The sequence below is a fragment of the Eptesicus fuscus genome, chromosome 3 (assembly GCF_027574615.1).
Source record: "Eptesicus fuscus isolate TK198812 chromosome 3, DD_ASM_mEF_20220401, whole genome shotgun sequence".
Lineage (NCBI taxonomy): Eukaryota > Metazoa > Chordata > Mammalia > Chiroptera > Vespertilionidae > Eptesicus > Eptesicus fuscus.
This window is the reverse complement of record NC_072475.1, coordinates 6,296,525-6,313,833: the sequence shown is the minus strand read 5'-3', so window position 1 is coordinate 6,313,833 and position 17,309 is coordinate 6,296,525. Positions and strand designations below refer to the sequence as shown.

Below are 17,309 nucleotides of genomic sequence, written 5' to 3'. Positions count from 1 at the left end.
CCCGATGAGAGTGGGACTGCGGCGGGATGGTGGAGCAGGTGAGCAGGTGGTGCCAGGCCAAGGCGAGTGTGAGCGGGGACTTGATCACCCCACAGAAGGCGACCAGCGGCGCTGGTGGAGCCAGGTGGGGGGCCTGGCCCCGACTGATCGCCCCACAGACAGTAACCAGCTGTGGTGGCAGGAACCCGGCCCCAATCGATCGTCCCACAGGTGGGATGGTGGAGCAGGTGAGGGGGCAGTGCTAGGTCAAGGTGGGGCTGCAGGGCTACAAGGCTGGGAGCGCAAGCTGGAGCCCGATCCCCACAGGCCACCCCGAGGGACCCCACCCGTGCATGAATTTGTGCACCAGGCCTCTAGTATCTTTATAAGACTCTCCACAGCTGGATTTTCCTTTGAAAAGCAGTTTCTAACTCGGTGTTAAAAGATCACCTCAAAGGGACCCATTTTAATTGTGTTTATTATTTTTTTCAGTGTCTACTCAGTCGCATACCTCTGCCAGCCCATTGTGGTCCCCGTAAAGTCAGCCCTTCTGGGGCTGCGGCTTTCTAGGCAATAAACACATGCACCTCGTCCTTAAAAAGCACAGCACACCAAGAAAGCGCTGAAGTCTGCAGATGGTCCAACAGGCTGGGGGCAAAGGACCGTGCTCGCTGAGCCATACAGTCACCCCCACTCTGGAGACCTTTGTCCTGGACAGTCTCCCAAGCAAGGCGCCTGGTGAGCATGTCCGCTCTCCTAGGTGAACAGACACATTAACCCACTCTCTTCTCCACCTGCTCTCCTCCCCCGAGGCTCTCTAAGATGGTCCTCACTCATTCCAGCTCCATCATGCTCCATGGTCTATGTCCTACATCCCACCAGTCAGTTCCTTTTCTTTTTTTTTAAAGTACTCTTTTTTAAAAAAATATTTTTTATTGATTTCAGAGAGGAAGGGAGAGGGAGAGAGATAAACATCAATGATGAGAGAGAATCATTGATCAGCTGCCTCCTGCATGCCTCCTACTGGCGATCAAGCCCACAACCCAGTCATATGCCCTCGACTGGAATCGAACCCGGGACCCTGCAATCTGCAGGCCAATGGTCTATCCACTGAGCCAACTGGCTAGGGCCAATCAGTCCTTTTTTGACGAACACTGTTACAATCACTTGCTATTACAGTGCAAGTATTGTCATAGTGAACTGACTTGTGAATTGCTTTTCATAGTTTTTCCCAACCTAACTTTTTGTTAGAAGTGGATTTCTGAGTCGAAGGATAAATGCGTATGGAAATTGGCTAGCCATTTCCAAACTTCTCTCCACAGGGCTCGCGTGATGAGATAGCATTTTAATAGAACTTTCCCTTGTCCTACAACTGACTTCAAACAAGCTCTGTAAATTGTTCTTCTCCATCCTTGAATGAAATCGCAGGCAAAGCTTGCATTTTTCCAATAGCTTTGTGGTAATACACTTATTTTTAGGTATGACAAGTCCAGTCCTATGCAACATCAATGCTGCTATCTGGCATCCAATGTCATGGGCTTGTCTTGGACTGAGAGACCTTCTGAAGAGAAGGGGAGGCATGGTGGGGATTCATTTCTATGTCCCCACCTTGCTCATGACGATGCCTGATTCCTTTAGGACAGAAGGCGGAGCAGGGGAGGATCGTCCTTAAGTTCACGGATGGTTCTGTGTATGGCTGATGTCTACTTGCTCAACCTTCCTTTTGTAGGGTATGCAGTGGGCTCCTCAGAGCCACCATCTCCCCCTCCCCATACCCACCAGGGATGCCCCCACCTGCACTCCCTCCTTCATCTCTATCGAGCACCTGACAGTCTAACCCTGAGGACAGCAATTGTTTTCAGTAGAGAGCCAGGGAGTGGATGGGGGAGGCTATGGCAATGTGGCATCTGTCTCAGCTACTCAACTCTGACATTGTGGTGGGGAAGCAGCACAGACCACGTGGAGAGAAGTCAGTATGCCCACGTCCCTATAAACTCTATTTACAAAAGCAGGCAGATCTGACCCACGGGCCTTAGTTTGCCGACGCCCCGTCTAGCCCATACAAACCCCTCTGGTGGTCCTCTCATCTGGGGGTCCTTTTGTGGTGGCCAAGTTTAGATCCCTGTGACAGGATCCACACCTTGCCCACAGGAAATGAGGGCCTTGTCCATAACAGCAGAAAAGACAATAATAGAAGACTTTCAGACGTGTCCTCTTCTCCGGGGATTTCCAGGAGAGGAAAAAGATGGCAAATTGCCTTAAACTAATTTTTTAAATTATTAAGCTTTTTTTTTTTTTTTTCTCCCTTCTCAGGTTATGATGATGCATCATTTGGAATGTTTTTAGAAGGAAGTAAACAGGAAACTATAGATTTAGGGTGGATCAAACAAGCGGAGGTTTGTTTTTCTCCAAATCAAGACGTCTCTAGAGATTGTTGGGACTGGATCAACATCTCAAGGAAAATCAGAGGCAGACCACCCTGGTTTCCCCTGACTTCTCGCTCAAGGTCAGAAGTTGGCTGTCCCTGTTGAAGGCCTTGAATTTTTATCAAAGGCAGGAGGCAGGAGAAATGATCATTTCAGCCTTAGCCTCCACTTTTATCAGGAAAACGTAAGCTTTCCCTGAGATCCCCCGGGGGACCTCCATGTAGGTCCTTGTCCAGAGCTGTGTCCTTGTCACAAAGGAGGCCACGGTGAAAGCTTCGGGTCAGAGAGAAGGCCGAGTGTTGGGAAGGTGCTTGGGTTTCATCACCCAACTGAAAACATCTGCCACAGGTCAGGTACCAGCACCGTTATCACTGCCATGTTTCAAAAGTTAGACTTGAATATAAATAGTGAAAATAAACTGTATACTCTGCCTACAGGGTACAGCCCCGGAGCTTCCAATCGGCTCTTTAAATGCTTCTCTTTTAAATAGACAGTCAAAAGTGTTGGCGAGGATGCAGAGAAAAAGGAACCCTCGTGCACTGCTGGTGGGAATGCAGACTGGTGCAGCCACTGTGGAGAACAGTATGGAGTTTCCTCAAAAAACTGAAAATGGAACTCCCATTTGACCTAGTAATCCCACTTCTGGGAATATATCCGAAGAAACTAGAAACACCAATCAGAAAGGATATATGCACCCCTATGTTCATAGCAGCACAATTTACAATAGCTAAGATTTGGAAACAGCCTAGGTGCCCATCAGCAGATGAGTGGATTAAAAAACTATGGTACATCTACACAATGGAATACTATGCTGCCATAAAAAAGAAGGAATTCTCATCATTTGCAGCAACCTGGATGGAATTGGAGAACATTATGTTAAGTGAAATAAGCCAGTCAATGAAAGAAAAATACCACATGATCTCACTCATTTTTGGATAATAAAGAACATTATAAACTGATGAACAAAAAGATAGATACAGAAACAGTAAAGCATCAAACAGACTGTCAAATTACAGGGGGAAGGTTAGGGAGAGGTGGGGGAGATAAGAGATCAACCGAAGGACTTGTATGCATGCATATAAGCATAACCAAAGGACGCAAAACTCTGGGGGGTGAGGGCATGTATGGGTCTGGGGTGGGGGGGACAATGGTAAGATATGTACACATATAATACCTTAATAAAAAATTTAAAAATAAATAAATAAATAAAGTAAAATAAAATAAAATAAAAAAAATAGACAGTCAATACTTGCCAGGTATTTGAGGAAAGCCTCTAGTGTGAGACAGAAACCATGACAAACACCCCAAGGAAAGGAACTCAGAGACACGAGAGAAAAGGCAGGAAGCAGAAAGAAAACTGCCAAAAAAAAAAATCATAATTTCCTCAGAGCAATAGAAGATACACAACTCTGAAATAATAGGGAGCAACAACAAAAGACATTCTGAGGGGAACAAAGTGCTGTTAAAAAGTAAAGATGGCAGAAATGAATAGTCAGAGTCAAATTAAAGGCAAAGAAATGCAGAATAGGAGAAACCGAAGTAGAAGTCCCAACCAATGGATAATCGAAGGTCCAAACAGAGAGAACAGACATTTTACTAGAAAATTCCTCAGAACTCAATGTCATGAGCTTCTAAACTGAAAAGACTCAGCAACTGCCACAATAAAATCTATAATAATAAAAGCGTAATATGCTAATTAGACCAGACATCCTTCCGGATGAAGCCAGGGCTGCAAGGGAAGCCCGGGTCCCGGGTGCCAGAGGGAAGCTGGTGCTGGCAGCAGGGGAAGGAAGGCCTACTCTTGCACAAATTATGTGCACTGGGCTTCTAGTAATAATAATAATAAAATAAAAATAAAAACATAGAAGGCCATCCTAAGATAGTCTCATGAAATTTTGGAATACCACATATACAATATCTCCTACATCTCAGTATCTCATATACAGTTAGCATACAAAGAATCAAAAATCCCAATTTCATTGGGCTTCTCAACAGCATTGATGTAGAAGATAATGTGAAAACGGTGTCAGGACTCTGAGAGATGCGTGGAGACGCTGTGTGGCCAGGGAAGCCAGGATGGCTGGGCTCTGTATCTCCGGTCACTCACAGGTGGGGGCTGAGGTGGGGCAGCCCCCAGGAATCACAGGAAGTGGGACGGAGCGCCCCCTGCAGCACGGGCCCTGCTAGGCACCGGGCACCTAGAAGAGTGCTGGTGAAGCTGGGCGGGAACAGGAGGCCGAGTTAAGGTGTCGCAGGTCTCTGTCTCCCCTGAGGCCGGAACACAAATATTGGGATTTTCTCTGGCCAGCCTCACGGGTCAGAAACCCAGCACAATGAGGTATGTGTTGAGAGAGACGAGAGAGGAGCAGCCCCAAGGGAGTTGTCAGCTGGACGTGGAGGAGAGGCGAGGACCGTCCTTGGGTACACAGGGACCCCACCTTCTGTAAACAGCCCAGCGCGCAGCCTCTCGTTTGGGCGGAGTGAGCAGGAAGGTGGGCAAGTGGAAGTTGATTGCCCGTGTCCCTCATGGTTAACATCCTAAATGCACTACTTGCTTTACTGATCGAAGGACGACGAAAAATATTTCATATATATTTTTGAAATGTGTATGGACTTAAGAATTGATGTTATATAAAACATCCACAAGCTGTTCGGTAATCGATCCTTATGCATATAAAACATACGGGAGCCACGCTTCGGTAAACGCAGTAGGGCTCCAGTGAACTTGTGGGATCAGGAACTTGGGAGGATCAGGTGACTACCTGGAGGATCAGGTGACTACCTGGAGGATTAGTAGGCAGCGGGCACTAGCCATTCAGAAGTCCAAGGTTCAGGGCACTCCGCCATCACGGGAGGTTCTGTGGTTGTTTTTAACCTCAAACAATCTCCTCCCACCCCAACCATGTGGTCTTGCTCGGTGCCTACATGTCACATCTTTCTCTTCTAGAAAAGAGTTCCAAGTGCACGTGGCCACGAGAGGCCCACCAGACTGGCACAGAGGCGTGGGGAGCCGAGCCTAGGTCGCTTTAGGAAGGTTCTACGGAGAGCTTTAAAACGGTTTGCGGTTCCTCGGTTGCAATGATGTTCTCAAAAGCACTCCGTGGTAGAAGGTATTCGTGTTTTTTTTATTCCTCGAATGTTAGCCTCTCTTCTGCTCTCACAGCCCAAACTATGCCTCCTCAGAAAGGTCTTCAGCGACCCTCTCTAAAGCAGTCTTGTTTGTTTAAATCCATAGCATGACCAGCTTGTATGGTCTTCATAGCCTTTGTCTAGAATTCTGTTTACCGTCTCACAGTCTGCCTTGTTCCGCAGAAGCAAGGAACACCTTTGTCTAGTTGACTGCTGCCTCCCAGAGCTTAGAATGGGACCTGGGTTCAGTCGGTGCTTCAAAAATACGCCGAGGAAATGAAAGCATGCTCATTCACTGAGTCTGGTTCAAAATTCTTCCTTCTCACCCTAGCTGGTTTGGCTCAGTGGACAGAGCATCAGCCTGCAGACTGAAAGGTCCCAGGCTTGATTCCAGTCCAGGGTTCATGCCCGGGTTTCGGGCTCCATCTCCAGTAGGAGGTGTGCAGGAGGCAGCTGATCAATGATTCTCATCATTGATGTTTCTCTCTCTCTCTCCCTTCCTCTCTAAATTCAATAAAATTATATATTAAAAAATTATTCCTTCTCTTTAATACCCTATCACTCCAGTTAGAGATGATTTTTAACACTCCTGATGTGCCTGGCTGTATCCGGCAAGAAGCACATCATGCTAGGACAAGACCAGACTGCAAAAATGGGGGCGGGGGTCAACAGGTGTCAGCTGCCCCTCACCAGCATGCTTCTGACAGACACCTTCCCCTCCCTGCTCTGGGCAGCTGCTCCCAGGTCAGCTGAGTTGGTGGGTTGACTTACCAGGATTTCTCACCCTTGGCACTGTTGATAGGGAGTTGTGTTATATAGAACACTAGAGGCCCGGTGCACAAATTCGTGCACAGTTGGGGTCCCTCAGCCTGGCCAGCGATGGGGGCCAACCGGAGCTGGCCGGCCGGAGGGAGGGACTGCGGGAGGTTGGCCGGCCAGGGGGAGGGACTGCGGAAGGTTGGCCGGCCGCGGGAGGTTGGCTGTGGGAGCGCACTGACCACCAGGGGGCAGCTCCTGAGTTGAGCATCTGCCCCCTGGTGGTTAGTGCATGTCATAGTGACCAGTCATTCAGCTGACTGGTTGTACTGGTCGCTTAGGCTTTTATATAGAGAGAAGGCTTTTATATATATAGATAAGAAAAGACCAGACTGCAGAGATGAGGGCAGGTAGTTGTGTTACTGGCAAGATGATGAGACCTTGGGTCTTGTCTTCTTGAAGGAAAGATTTCAATCAAGAGACAAAGTGCAGGCAAGCAGCAAGAATTTATTGGCCGCAGCAAAAAACACACTCAGGACAGTGAAACAAGGAAGGGAATAGAAGAAGCAACAGGAGAGCCTGGGCTGGGCTGCTTTGGCTCACTGGGAAGTCCGAGAAAAGGGGGCCTTGGAGAGAGGTTCAGGGGGTTAGCGGGGATGAGCTGCTGCTGCCCATTGCTCCTCCGCTTGCAAGTCTCATGGGGCCCCTTAGAAGTTAGGGGACACATGCCTGTGGGAAAGGAGAGGGGGAAGGAATGGCACAGGCATGCTCCCCTGGGGGAGAGTGCACACTGGGTCCTGTGTCCTCTCTCTTGTAGGTGGGAATCTGAGGGGAGGTCTCATGGGAGGCTTTCAATAGTGTATTCATCAGCTTCCCAGGGTCCTGGTTTCCACTGATTGGCCAGTGCCAGGGCAGGGAGGTCCTTAGTCAATGCACCTGGTCCTGAGGCAGCCACAGGATCACTGGTCTGGTTTTGCTGCTCTTCTGGGCCTGGAGCTGACATACAACCGAGGCCTAGACATCGTCCTATCTAACTGCCTATAACGTGTGTGTGTGTGTGTGTGTGTGTGTGTGTGTGTGTGTCTGTATGCACGCGCAAGTGTAGGATGCTGAGCAGCATCCCTGGCCTCTATCCACTAGATGCCAAGGTGTGTGTGTGTGTGTGTGTGTGTGTGTGTGTGTGTGTGTGTGTGTGTGTATAACGCTGAGCAGCATCCCTGGCCTCTATCCACTAGATGCCAATGGCACCACCCAAGTTATAACAACCAAAACTGTCTCCAGAGAGTGCCAAGTCCCCTGGAGGGCACACTTTCCTGGGTTGAGAACCACTGAGTTAGACCACTGGCCAGCCCTGGGGGAAAGCTCTAGCCCCAGGCCCCCTCGAGAGGGCTGGGAAGCCCAGAACCCAAGCCCACCACAGTTCCTGCTGGCTTTAGCAAAACTAACCCTGTCCCGCTGAGGGGAGGAGGCCCCAACAAAGTTGTTCCCGGCACCATTCGTAACAACTTCTCATTTGTCCTGCCCCTCATCCAGCAAACACTTCTGAGAGCCCCAAGCGCTCTGCTAAGGCACCAATCCACAAACAGCGACACATCGGCAACGAGGTGTCCTAACCCCCAGCAAGGGAACAGGGATAGGAGGAAGCCCCAGAATCGTTGAGACCCGTGCAGAAGAGAGATGGGATGTCTGCGGAATCCAATCGCTGAAGAAGCGGTGCTTGTATCTGCAGGTCTTTCTTTCCTTTTTGCTTCCCTAGGAATTCATGTTTATTGAATTACAAATTATTGCTCGGGAGACTAGAGATTGGAAAGGCTGCCATCAGCACAGAGACTGAACGGCCCGGCTTCCGAGCGCTTCCCCGGAACAAAACTCACTCCAGGTTCCACCTGCCAACTCGAGGGAGCTTCGGGAGCACAGTCTGCGTGAGGTAGAGATTTTCCAACGGGCAGAGGAGACAGTTAACCAAACAGCCGCGTTTAAGAGGATAAGAAACACACCCATTTCACACAGAAAACCAGGAGCCGGGGAGCACCTGGCGCCGTTCACAGCCTCCAAATCGTGTCCGAGGGCTGGGCCGGGCGGCTTAAGGGGAGCACAGTAAAATGCAGACTCTTGGGCCCCGGGGCAGCCGGTCTCCCCCAGGAAGTCTGGATGGGGTCGCAGGAATCTGAATTCCTAACCAGCTCGAGAAGGCTCTGCCACTGTGGTTGGCTGAGCGCCAACACCATCCACCTCCCCTCGCCCCGGCACTGAGCAGGTTCTGCACCTGAACAGAACCCAGGCTTAGCTGAGCTGCGTTACAGCGGACACAAATCAGCGCCACGGAAAGCGCTCACCAATAACATGCACCGTGACGGTGGCGTGTTCGAGCTTGCAGCATCTCAGCTCCTCTGGTCCACGCGTCTGACTTACAGGAGAGGAAACCGAGGCTCTGAGCGGCTGAACTGGTGCTCCACCCCCAGCACCTGGCAAGCAGCAGACCCGGGATCAGCACCCTGAACACCCAGTCCCCAGATGACGGCACAAACCACACAGGCGCTTGTCCAACTGGGAAAAGCCTACGAATCGCCCCAGGAGCAGCTGACGTGGTGGGTAGGGCTCCGGGGGCCCCGCCGAGGCTTCTGGCATCCTCGCCCACCTTCTCAGCAAGCAGCTTCTGTTCCAGCGACCGGTCCCCACCTGGCCAAGGGCCCGGCCAGATTATCCTGCCCTCTCTGCTCTCAGGAAGAGGTTTCCGCTCACTACCTCCCACCTTCCCTCCCCAGGGCACCACCTTCTGCAGGGGCTGCCCATGGGCTGGCACCGGGCCGGGGTTTGCATGGGTGGGAGGTGGAAGTGCTTCCCTGTCCGCTGCTAATAAGGCCATTTATCGGCTGGCTTGGGAGAGGCTGGAGATGTGTGGTGGGAGCAGCAAGCTGTCCCTAGGAGACCAGGTATAAATCTCCCACTCTGTTTAGTATGAAACGGAAGTGGGCTTCCCACCGCCCTGTACGGCTCCCGGGAACGATGGAGCTGGCCCTGGGCACCGGGCCTCACTCTCCAGACAGCCCCCATCCTCCTCCTACAGTGGCATCCCGAGACCGAGTACTTCCGGCCACAGGTATGTGATGTGCCGTACAATGAACATGTGCAAACATCCGCCCCGGGACCTGAGCTGCAGAGCAAGCACTAGCTCAACACCGGACCGACGAGTGCTGTGCCCTTAATGTGGCCATTTCAGCACTGGAGAGTATTTTCCCCTCTTTGCGAATTCCAAGAGCAAAACAGCAACCCTTTTTTATTGAGGAGCAATGGGCAAAACCTCAAATGGTCCATCTGGGCCAGGGGAGGGCGAAGGGGAGCCAAGTGACAGGCAGGCCGACTGTGCATCACACACAAATTCCCCGCAGCCCGGGACACCAGCCCGCAATGCGGGACTCACCCCCTCTCTCACAAACTCGCCCCCATAAATGTGGATGCGCAAAGGCACAGGGGCCACGGTGGACCAGCCTCACAGGTGTGCGGGGTCTCCCAGGTGGTATCGGTTGTCACGAGCGTACCATGAGCCCCAGCGCCAACATCAAGTCCAGCTGGACAAGCAGAACAGCGTGTGTGAGGAGGAAGCTGCGGCAGATGGCCTTGGAGCAGAGGCCCATTGTTAGCAGTAAAAGGAGCCCTTAGGTGGAAGGGACGGCTCCTTGCTCACTGTCACCCAGGACTCGGCACCTACTCCTGCTGCGCTCTTCGTGGGGCTGGGGCAAGAGTCAGCAGCCACCAGCCCCGCCCTCAGCCCAGGGGGACGCTGAATCCAGGGCCCAAGGGTTGGACCTGCTCCATCCAGTGTCTGGGATATAAAGTAAATCCCAGGGCACGCTGCCAGGTGCCACGGGCAAGGGAAACGCCCCTCTGAGGGCCCCTCCTGTGGTCCTGCCCAACGGGGCACCACCACGAGGAGCGATCGCTGCCACGACAGCGGGCCTCGCTTTCCCTTCTGGTTTTCAGTTAGAAGGATGGGCAATCGTTCCGGGGGGAACAGGAAGCCCAGAGGCGGCGAAGCCCAGCTTCCTGCAGCAAAGGAAGCCAGACAGAAGTCAAGAAAGCGCCGGGGATGGTGGGAGGATGAACTTGAGGAGAAAGGTGTGTCTTTCATATCAAATGTATCTGATTTGAACGGGGGTGACAGATGCCTCCCAGTCTTCCAACCATGGAATACGAGCTTCCGAGCCTTTCTTCATCTGTGTGGTTGGAAACATGAGAACCTGTTTGTCACAGGCATGTAAATGCCAGGGGCCTGGTAGAGTGGGCTTTTCCCACATTACAGCGTAACTCCAGCAACTCCAGGATTAGTGCGATAAGATGGGAAATTCTTTAACATTATAAGCAGTTACTTTCTAGTGAGGAAACGGACACAGAAATACAGGAAAGGATCTAAAATCTGCCTTTCCAGCGTGGCTCCGTGGTTGAGCGTTAACCTATGAACCAGGAGGTCACAGTTTGATTCCTGGTTTTGGGCTCAGTCCCCAGTGTGGGGTGTGCAGGAGGCAGCGGATCAATGATTCTCTCTCATCATTGATGTTTCTATCTCCCTCTCTCTTCCTCTCTGAAAGCAATAAAAACATATATTTTTTAAAAAAATCTAAAATCAGCCCTCGTTCTGCCACCTGACTGTCCCCCAGGGCACGATCTTGTCACAGGCTCCACGTGATGGCAATGCTACTACCTTCAATAAAAACAATATGTGAATTCCAAGTCAAAGTTATTGGCAATTAAGAGACGGATTAGAAAGAAAAAAAATCCATGAACAATAAACTCAGAACAAACTTGTGTGTTACACTGTGTCTCCCCAAAAAGACAGGTTGGAGTTCTAAACCCTGGTACCTGTCTTTACAGATGTTATCAAGCTAAGACAACGTCAGAATGGATCGGGTGGGCCCCAGCATAGTGACTGACACACACACACACACACACACACACACACACACACACACACCCGGCAGGGAGAGTGTCATGTGAGGATGGAGGCGGAGATCGGAGTCATGCAGTGAAGAGCCAAGGAAAGCCAGGCCGCAGGAGCCCGGGGAGGGAGCAGGCCCTGCCCACACCCTGATTTTGAACTTCTGGCCTCGGGACCTGTGAGAAAACACATTTCTATTAAGTCACCTAGTTTGTGATAATTTATTGCAGCAGCCTCAGGAAAAGAGAAACTCAAAAGATCATTAACTAATGAGAAAAGGAGAACACGGGGAGGCTGATCACCTGCCTGTGACCTTGTGTGCAATGCTACCAGCGTCACGGCCCCCAGGACACTTCCCACTACGCCCACATCCCACAGCAAAGGAAGCCAGACAGAAGTCAAGAAAGCGCAGGGTATGGTGGGAGGATGAACCTGAGGAGAAAGGTGTGTCTGAGGGTGGTTGGTTATTTATTTAAAAAAATGTTTGTATTGACTTCAGAGAGGAAGGAAGAGGGAGAGAAAGAGACAGAAACGTCAGTGATGAGAGAGAATCATCAACCGGCTGCCTCCTGCACGCCCCACGCTGGGGATCCAGCCCACAATCCAGGCATGTGCCCTGACTGGGACTCGAACCGTGACCTCCTGGTTCATAGGTCGATGCTCAACCACTGAGCCATGCCAGCTGGGCGAGGTGGTTATTTAGAAAGTCCACATGCACAGCAGGAGCAGTGGTGCGGGGCTCGGACTGTGGACCGGGCAGACCCGGTTGCTGCTCCCCCGGCTCTGCCACTCGCCAGTGTGGCCTTGGACAAAGTAGTTGACCTCCCCAGCTGACAAGGAAGTCACACAACTGCACATCCTTCAAGGGCTGTTGCGAGGATTAGATGAGGCGCCTTGTGCAGAACACCCAGCATGGTGCCCAGCACGCAATCCACCTGAAATAGAGGTTGGCAGTCCATGGGAGGGTGGCTTCTGACTGTGCCTCCCCGGCGATTGCGCCGATGTCTTGCGTGGGCCTTTGCAGTCCTTCCTAGCAGGGCCATCGATGCTGAATTCTGTCTCCAGCTCAGAAGCCGCCGAGACCCTAGCTCTGACTTTCTTGTTCTTTTAACCCCGGTAATCTTTTCTTTTTCCTTCAATTGTTTACCTTCTCGGTTTGTCCTATCCCATCTCTTCTTGCTGGCCACCGCCTTCCTGTTTCTCAGCCTCGCTGGCAGCGAGCTTAATGCCATCTGGGGACACTAGATGGCTTCCTCCTCAATGGCACAGGCTTGGTTCGTATTTTCAGTTCAAATCCTTCCCCAAAAATTGCATACTAAGTAATAATCAAGCCAATGCACCATGATTAAAATGCGAGTCCCCCAAAATAATCTGGCTTCTTTTCTTATACATTCAGATGTTTAACTACGAAAATCATTGTGCTGCCTGTTTTACCCATATTAGCGGAGATGACAGGAATCTTTCAACAGAAACCCCTGAAGACTTTTCAAAGCCATTACCAGGTATAGCGATGCAGACCTTTAGCACCTTCCGGTGGATTTACTGTGTTAGCATGAAAGTCCTTTTTTTTATCATAGAAATTGCTGTAATTATAATCACTTTAGGACACCATTATTATCATTAATAAGACCACACTGCCCGGTTCAAGCAGAGGCGGGTTCTCTACCGTCAGAAGTCACATAATGGTCACAAACACCCCGCTCTCATCTCCATGCCAACGCGGGCCTGCGCTCCCGGGGCTGCTGGGCAGATCCCTGTGACGCCTTGAAGAGTGTCAGGCAGAAGAAGGAGCCCCGGTTCCTGATTAAAGCGTTCAGGGAACCAGCCCATGTCCAACAGCTGGTTTTTCTGGGGGTGCGGGGGGAGCTCTTGTTCCTGTTGAATCTTCTCTCCCATTCCAACTATTCACTATGCCCAGAAGGAAGAGGAAGAGATGGGGGAGTGGGAGAGTCCAGGTTTGGTTGCATGTTAAGTCCCTAACACCTTGGGGGGGCGGGCGGGGGGTACGGTCCAGGGATCTTTGAAGCCAAAATGCAGAGAAAAGAAGCCATGAGGCAGGAAGGCAAGGCAGCAGGTGCTGCCTGGTGGTTCCGAACTTGGGTTCTGGAATCCGGCTCCTGGTTCCATTTCTGCTTCTCCTGCTTCCTTGTCCTGTTGCCCTGGGCAAGTCATTCAGCCTCTCCAAGCCCCAGTCTTCCCACCCCCTCAACAGGGATGAGAACCGTGAGGTGGTTCTGAGGCTCCCCTGGGACGGACGGACGGACACACACACACACACACACACCACGGCACCGTGCTGGCCGGAGGGGAGCCCTTCACACCGTCTATGACTATTACTTAATTCTCCAAAAACTCTTGGCTGTTTACCGCTTGAATTTACAATTCCATTTTTCTCTCCACCTAAGCAAGTTTTAGGCTTCAGAGAACCCGCAGGGAATATAAATCATGAGTCTTGGCCACGAAGAGAGCAGGAAGGCTCACTCCGGGTTCAGAAGTCACCCCACGGCTGGCTGCGGCCCGGCTAACCTGCTGCGAACACCTGCTGGGGGTCAGGCACCGCAGGGGAGACTGGGAAAAAGCAATCCTGATGCACTTGTCACTACCACCGGAGAGTTCACAGGAGGCATTTGCAAAGATCACACACACAGATCTGCTATAAAGCAGCTTATTACTAAATCAGGCCAGGAAAGAGGCACAGAATATTTCATTTCCTGTCAAATGTAAAAGTTACATGTAGATTGTTAAAAACAGCCTTCCCTGGAAACATGCTAACGTTTCTCTGAGAAATAACCTTGAATAAACTTCTTCCTTGGCCTAGGTGAAGATATGATGAGCATTAGGTACTCAATACATTCCTGTAACTTAAACTTTCTCATTTTAAAGCAAACATTATTGATTAATGAAGACAAGCTATTATTTATGGAATATTTTTTATTTGTTTTTGGGAGCCCAAGAGAAATATTTTTATCTTATTTTTTAATATATTTTTTTTTATTGATTTCACAGAGTTAGGGAGAGGGAGAGAGAGATAGAAACATCAATCGATGAGAGAGAAGCATTGATCGGCTGCCTCTTGCATAACCCACTTTGGGGATCGAACCCACAACCTGGGCATGTGCCCTGACCGGGAATCAAACTGTGACCAATTCGATGCTCAACCACTGAGCCACGCCAGCCAGGTGAGAAATACTTTTTAGTTCTTCCTTAGGCTTTTCCCTTCCCCTCTTCTCTGGAGGGAGACGGGCATCAGGACCCATTTACCCCCCGAAATCTGCTTGACTTCAGTAGAGAGAATTCCCACCTACTCGAAAATAAACACCAGTTCTTCATCAAGCCACGCCTTTTCTAAATGGAGAGGCTTTTAGGGCCTGCTCCCCAAGGCTGTCCTTCGGCCACACAGACGTCCATCCTCAATACCGCGTGAGATCTTGTGAGACAGAAACATACGAGGCTCTCACCACCCGGCACATGTTTTCACGTGGATCTCACCAGCACCAGCGTCTTGTGGTCCCTTAAGCCTCCTCAGCTGACTCCCTCCCACTCCCTGAACGGCATCCCTCCAGCCTCCAGCCTCCAGCCTCCAGCCTCCAGCCACCAGCCACCCTGGAGACGGCAGAGACAACACTCAAATGAGAGGAACTAGCATCCAAGTTTTGAGCAGAATCCATTTTTGAAGGTTTTTTAAAAGACGAGTTAAACAAGTATGGAAGTTATTCAGTAGTTTCTTTTTTAAAAAAGCATTAGCATGGCATGCCGTTTCTCTTCAGAAAGTCTTGAATAATTTAATTAGAATTACACCAAAGTCATGAGCCTGTTCTATTTATGGAGGAATCACCGCTGAATTAAAACCCAAATGACAATGTTAGAAGTAAATATAAAAGTATCTTCAGACAATGTATCCTACTGATAAGAAACATCTGACTTCAAATCACACTTGGATTAGGAAGGAAGAGGAGGGCCCAATCGATTCCTGGGATGTTGTTTTTCTTAAGATGACCGAGCCTGGGGACATTTATTTCTTGCTCCAAAAAGTGCTGATAAATGAAAACCCTTCTGCGAAGGAGAAAAAGAAAGCTGTTTGATGTTACTCTGTTACCTTGGTCTCCCGAAAGCCTGGCTCAGCCGGTCTGTTTCCCCAGCAGCTGTGCCGCATTAACACTTCGCACCGCGTGTGCAGAGGGGCTGGGCGGCTGAAGGAGCCCCGGGAGCAGAGGAGCCGCCTCGGGGAGAGGGAAGCGGCGCGGAGGGGACGCGGCTCGCCCGGCAGACAGCTCGGCCCCCGGACCGGGCAGCTTCCCGCGGGGCGCACGCACAACCCCCGCTCCGAGCACCCCGCGCCGCCGGAGCCGGCCACCTGCCGCCTTAGCAGAGAGACGCGCGGGGAGGGTGGGGTGTAAAGAGTAACACAAAGTGCTTCCCCCAACAACAGCTTCGCGCCCGAGGCCCCCGCACCGTCTCCGGGCGGGAAGGGGGCGTAGCCGCCAGAAGGAATTTCCTCAGATGGAAGTTACAGGTCTCCCCTCGCTGCCCCGCCAAACGGAGCGGGGAAGGAACAAGTTCGGAAACACGTGCACACGCCCCTGGCTGCGCCCCGGCAGGGCTGCACCCGCTCCCGAGGGCGCGCGACCCGCTCTGGCCCCGAGGAGCCCTCTGCGCCCCCCGCCCCCCACCCCTCCACCACAGCCTGCCTTGGGGTCACGAGCCCCCCAGATCCCACGGCTACAGCCTGAGGACTGCAGGGTTGGCGCGGATGTCGGTCCGGGGGGACGGGCGAGCGCCCACCGACCTACCTTCTGCGGGGGGGTCCCGATCAGCACCTCCAGGTAGTAGCCGCGGCCAGAGTCCCCCTGCAGGTTGTCCACCATGGCCAAGAAGTTGGCCGCGCCCCCGGCCGGCTCCAGGGCGAAGGCGAGGCCGTCGGCGCGGGGCACGGCGGGGGGCCCGGGCCCGGGGGTAGGCGCAACCCCGCGGCCGGTGGCTGCGGCCACGCGGAGGGGCAGGGTGAACGGCGCCGCGGCCAGCGCCGGGGCGGCGCGCAGCAGCCACTGGGCCAGCAGCGGCAGCAGCAGCGCCCGGGCCAGCGCGCCCATGCCGGCGGCGGGGCCCGGGGGACGCGCCCGACCCGGCCCGTCCTGTCCCGTCCGGCGACTCTGCGTGCGGTTCGACTGGGCGCTGCGCGGGGCTGCGGGGAAGGGCTGGGCGCGCCCCGGGCCGGCGGCGGCGGCGGCGGCGGATGGGAGGAGGGCCGGGGGAGGAGGCTGGGGAGGAGGAGGAGGAGGCGCCGAGCCGCCAAGTTGAGCAAGTTGGTCGCCGCTGCCCCCTCTGGCGGGCGGTGGCTGCCCCGCAAGCGCCGGGCCCTCCCGCGCGGCCAAGGTCGCAGCGCGGCGCGGGGGTCCGCTGAGGTCCGCCGGCCGGCCCTGCCCGCACTCGCCGGGCTCGGGCCGCGCCTCTTCCCCGGGGAAACTCGTGTCCCGAACTTCCTCGGAACGCGCCCCGGCGGCCCCGGCCAACGGATGTGACGAGGCTCATCTGATACCAGGGGGAAAGTTTCGGGAACCCTTAAAGGGGAAGCGAGGGCCCGAGTTGAACCCCCGGCCCCGCGCGCGAGGGCGCCCCGCCGGTGTCCTCGGGCCCCGCAGGGGCGGGGCTGCAGGGGTGACCCGGATCCGGGAGGAGAGCGGGGAGTCGGGAAGGAGCCGTGAGCATTGCGGAGTCAGCGAGTCTGCGCCTCCCCTCGCCAAGCGCATTAGGGCCGCCCTCCAGCCCACCGAGGTCTGGCCGCTCCCCGGGGCATCTCCCGTGCGCCGACCCCAGCCCCCGGTCCCCATCCCTGCCCACTCCCCTCCCTCCGCCCACTGCGGCCTCAGCGAGGTTGAAGGGGTCGGATCGAGGTCTGGGGGGAGGCCGGCGAGGACGCGAGAGCTGGGGAGACTTCTCCATGGAAATCCTGGGGCCCCGGGATGGGGGGAAGGGCCTGGCTGCTCTCGCTGCAGCCAGAGCCTCGGTCCTCCCTGGCGCCCACCGTTTCCCGCTGGGGGAGGGGGTGCCCGAAACTGGCCTTGACCCTGGACTTCTCCGCCCCATGC

At 53.2% G+C, this 17,309-nt stretch overlaps 1 protein-coding gene across 2 annotated transcripts in view; it reads right to left on the bottom strand.

The window, feature by feature from the left end:
* Positions 1 to 16,699, bottom strand: part of BACE2 (beta-secretase 2) — a 76,900-nt gene extending 60,201 nt beyond the window's left edge. For both annotated transcript variants that reach the window (XM_008145782.3, XM_054713556.1), the window contains exon 1: positions 16,014 to 16,699. In XM_008145782.3, coding sequence (XP_008144004.2) covers positions 16,014 to 16,313 — 300 coding nt within the window. In that variant the 5' untranslated portion in view covers positions 16,314 to 16,699. The remainder of the gene's footprint in view (positions 1 to 16,013) is intronic.
* Between the last annotated feature and the right edge of the window lie 610 nt (positions 16,700 to 17,309).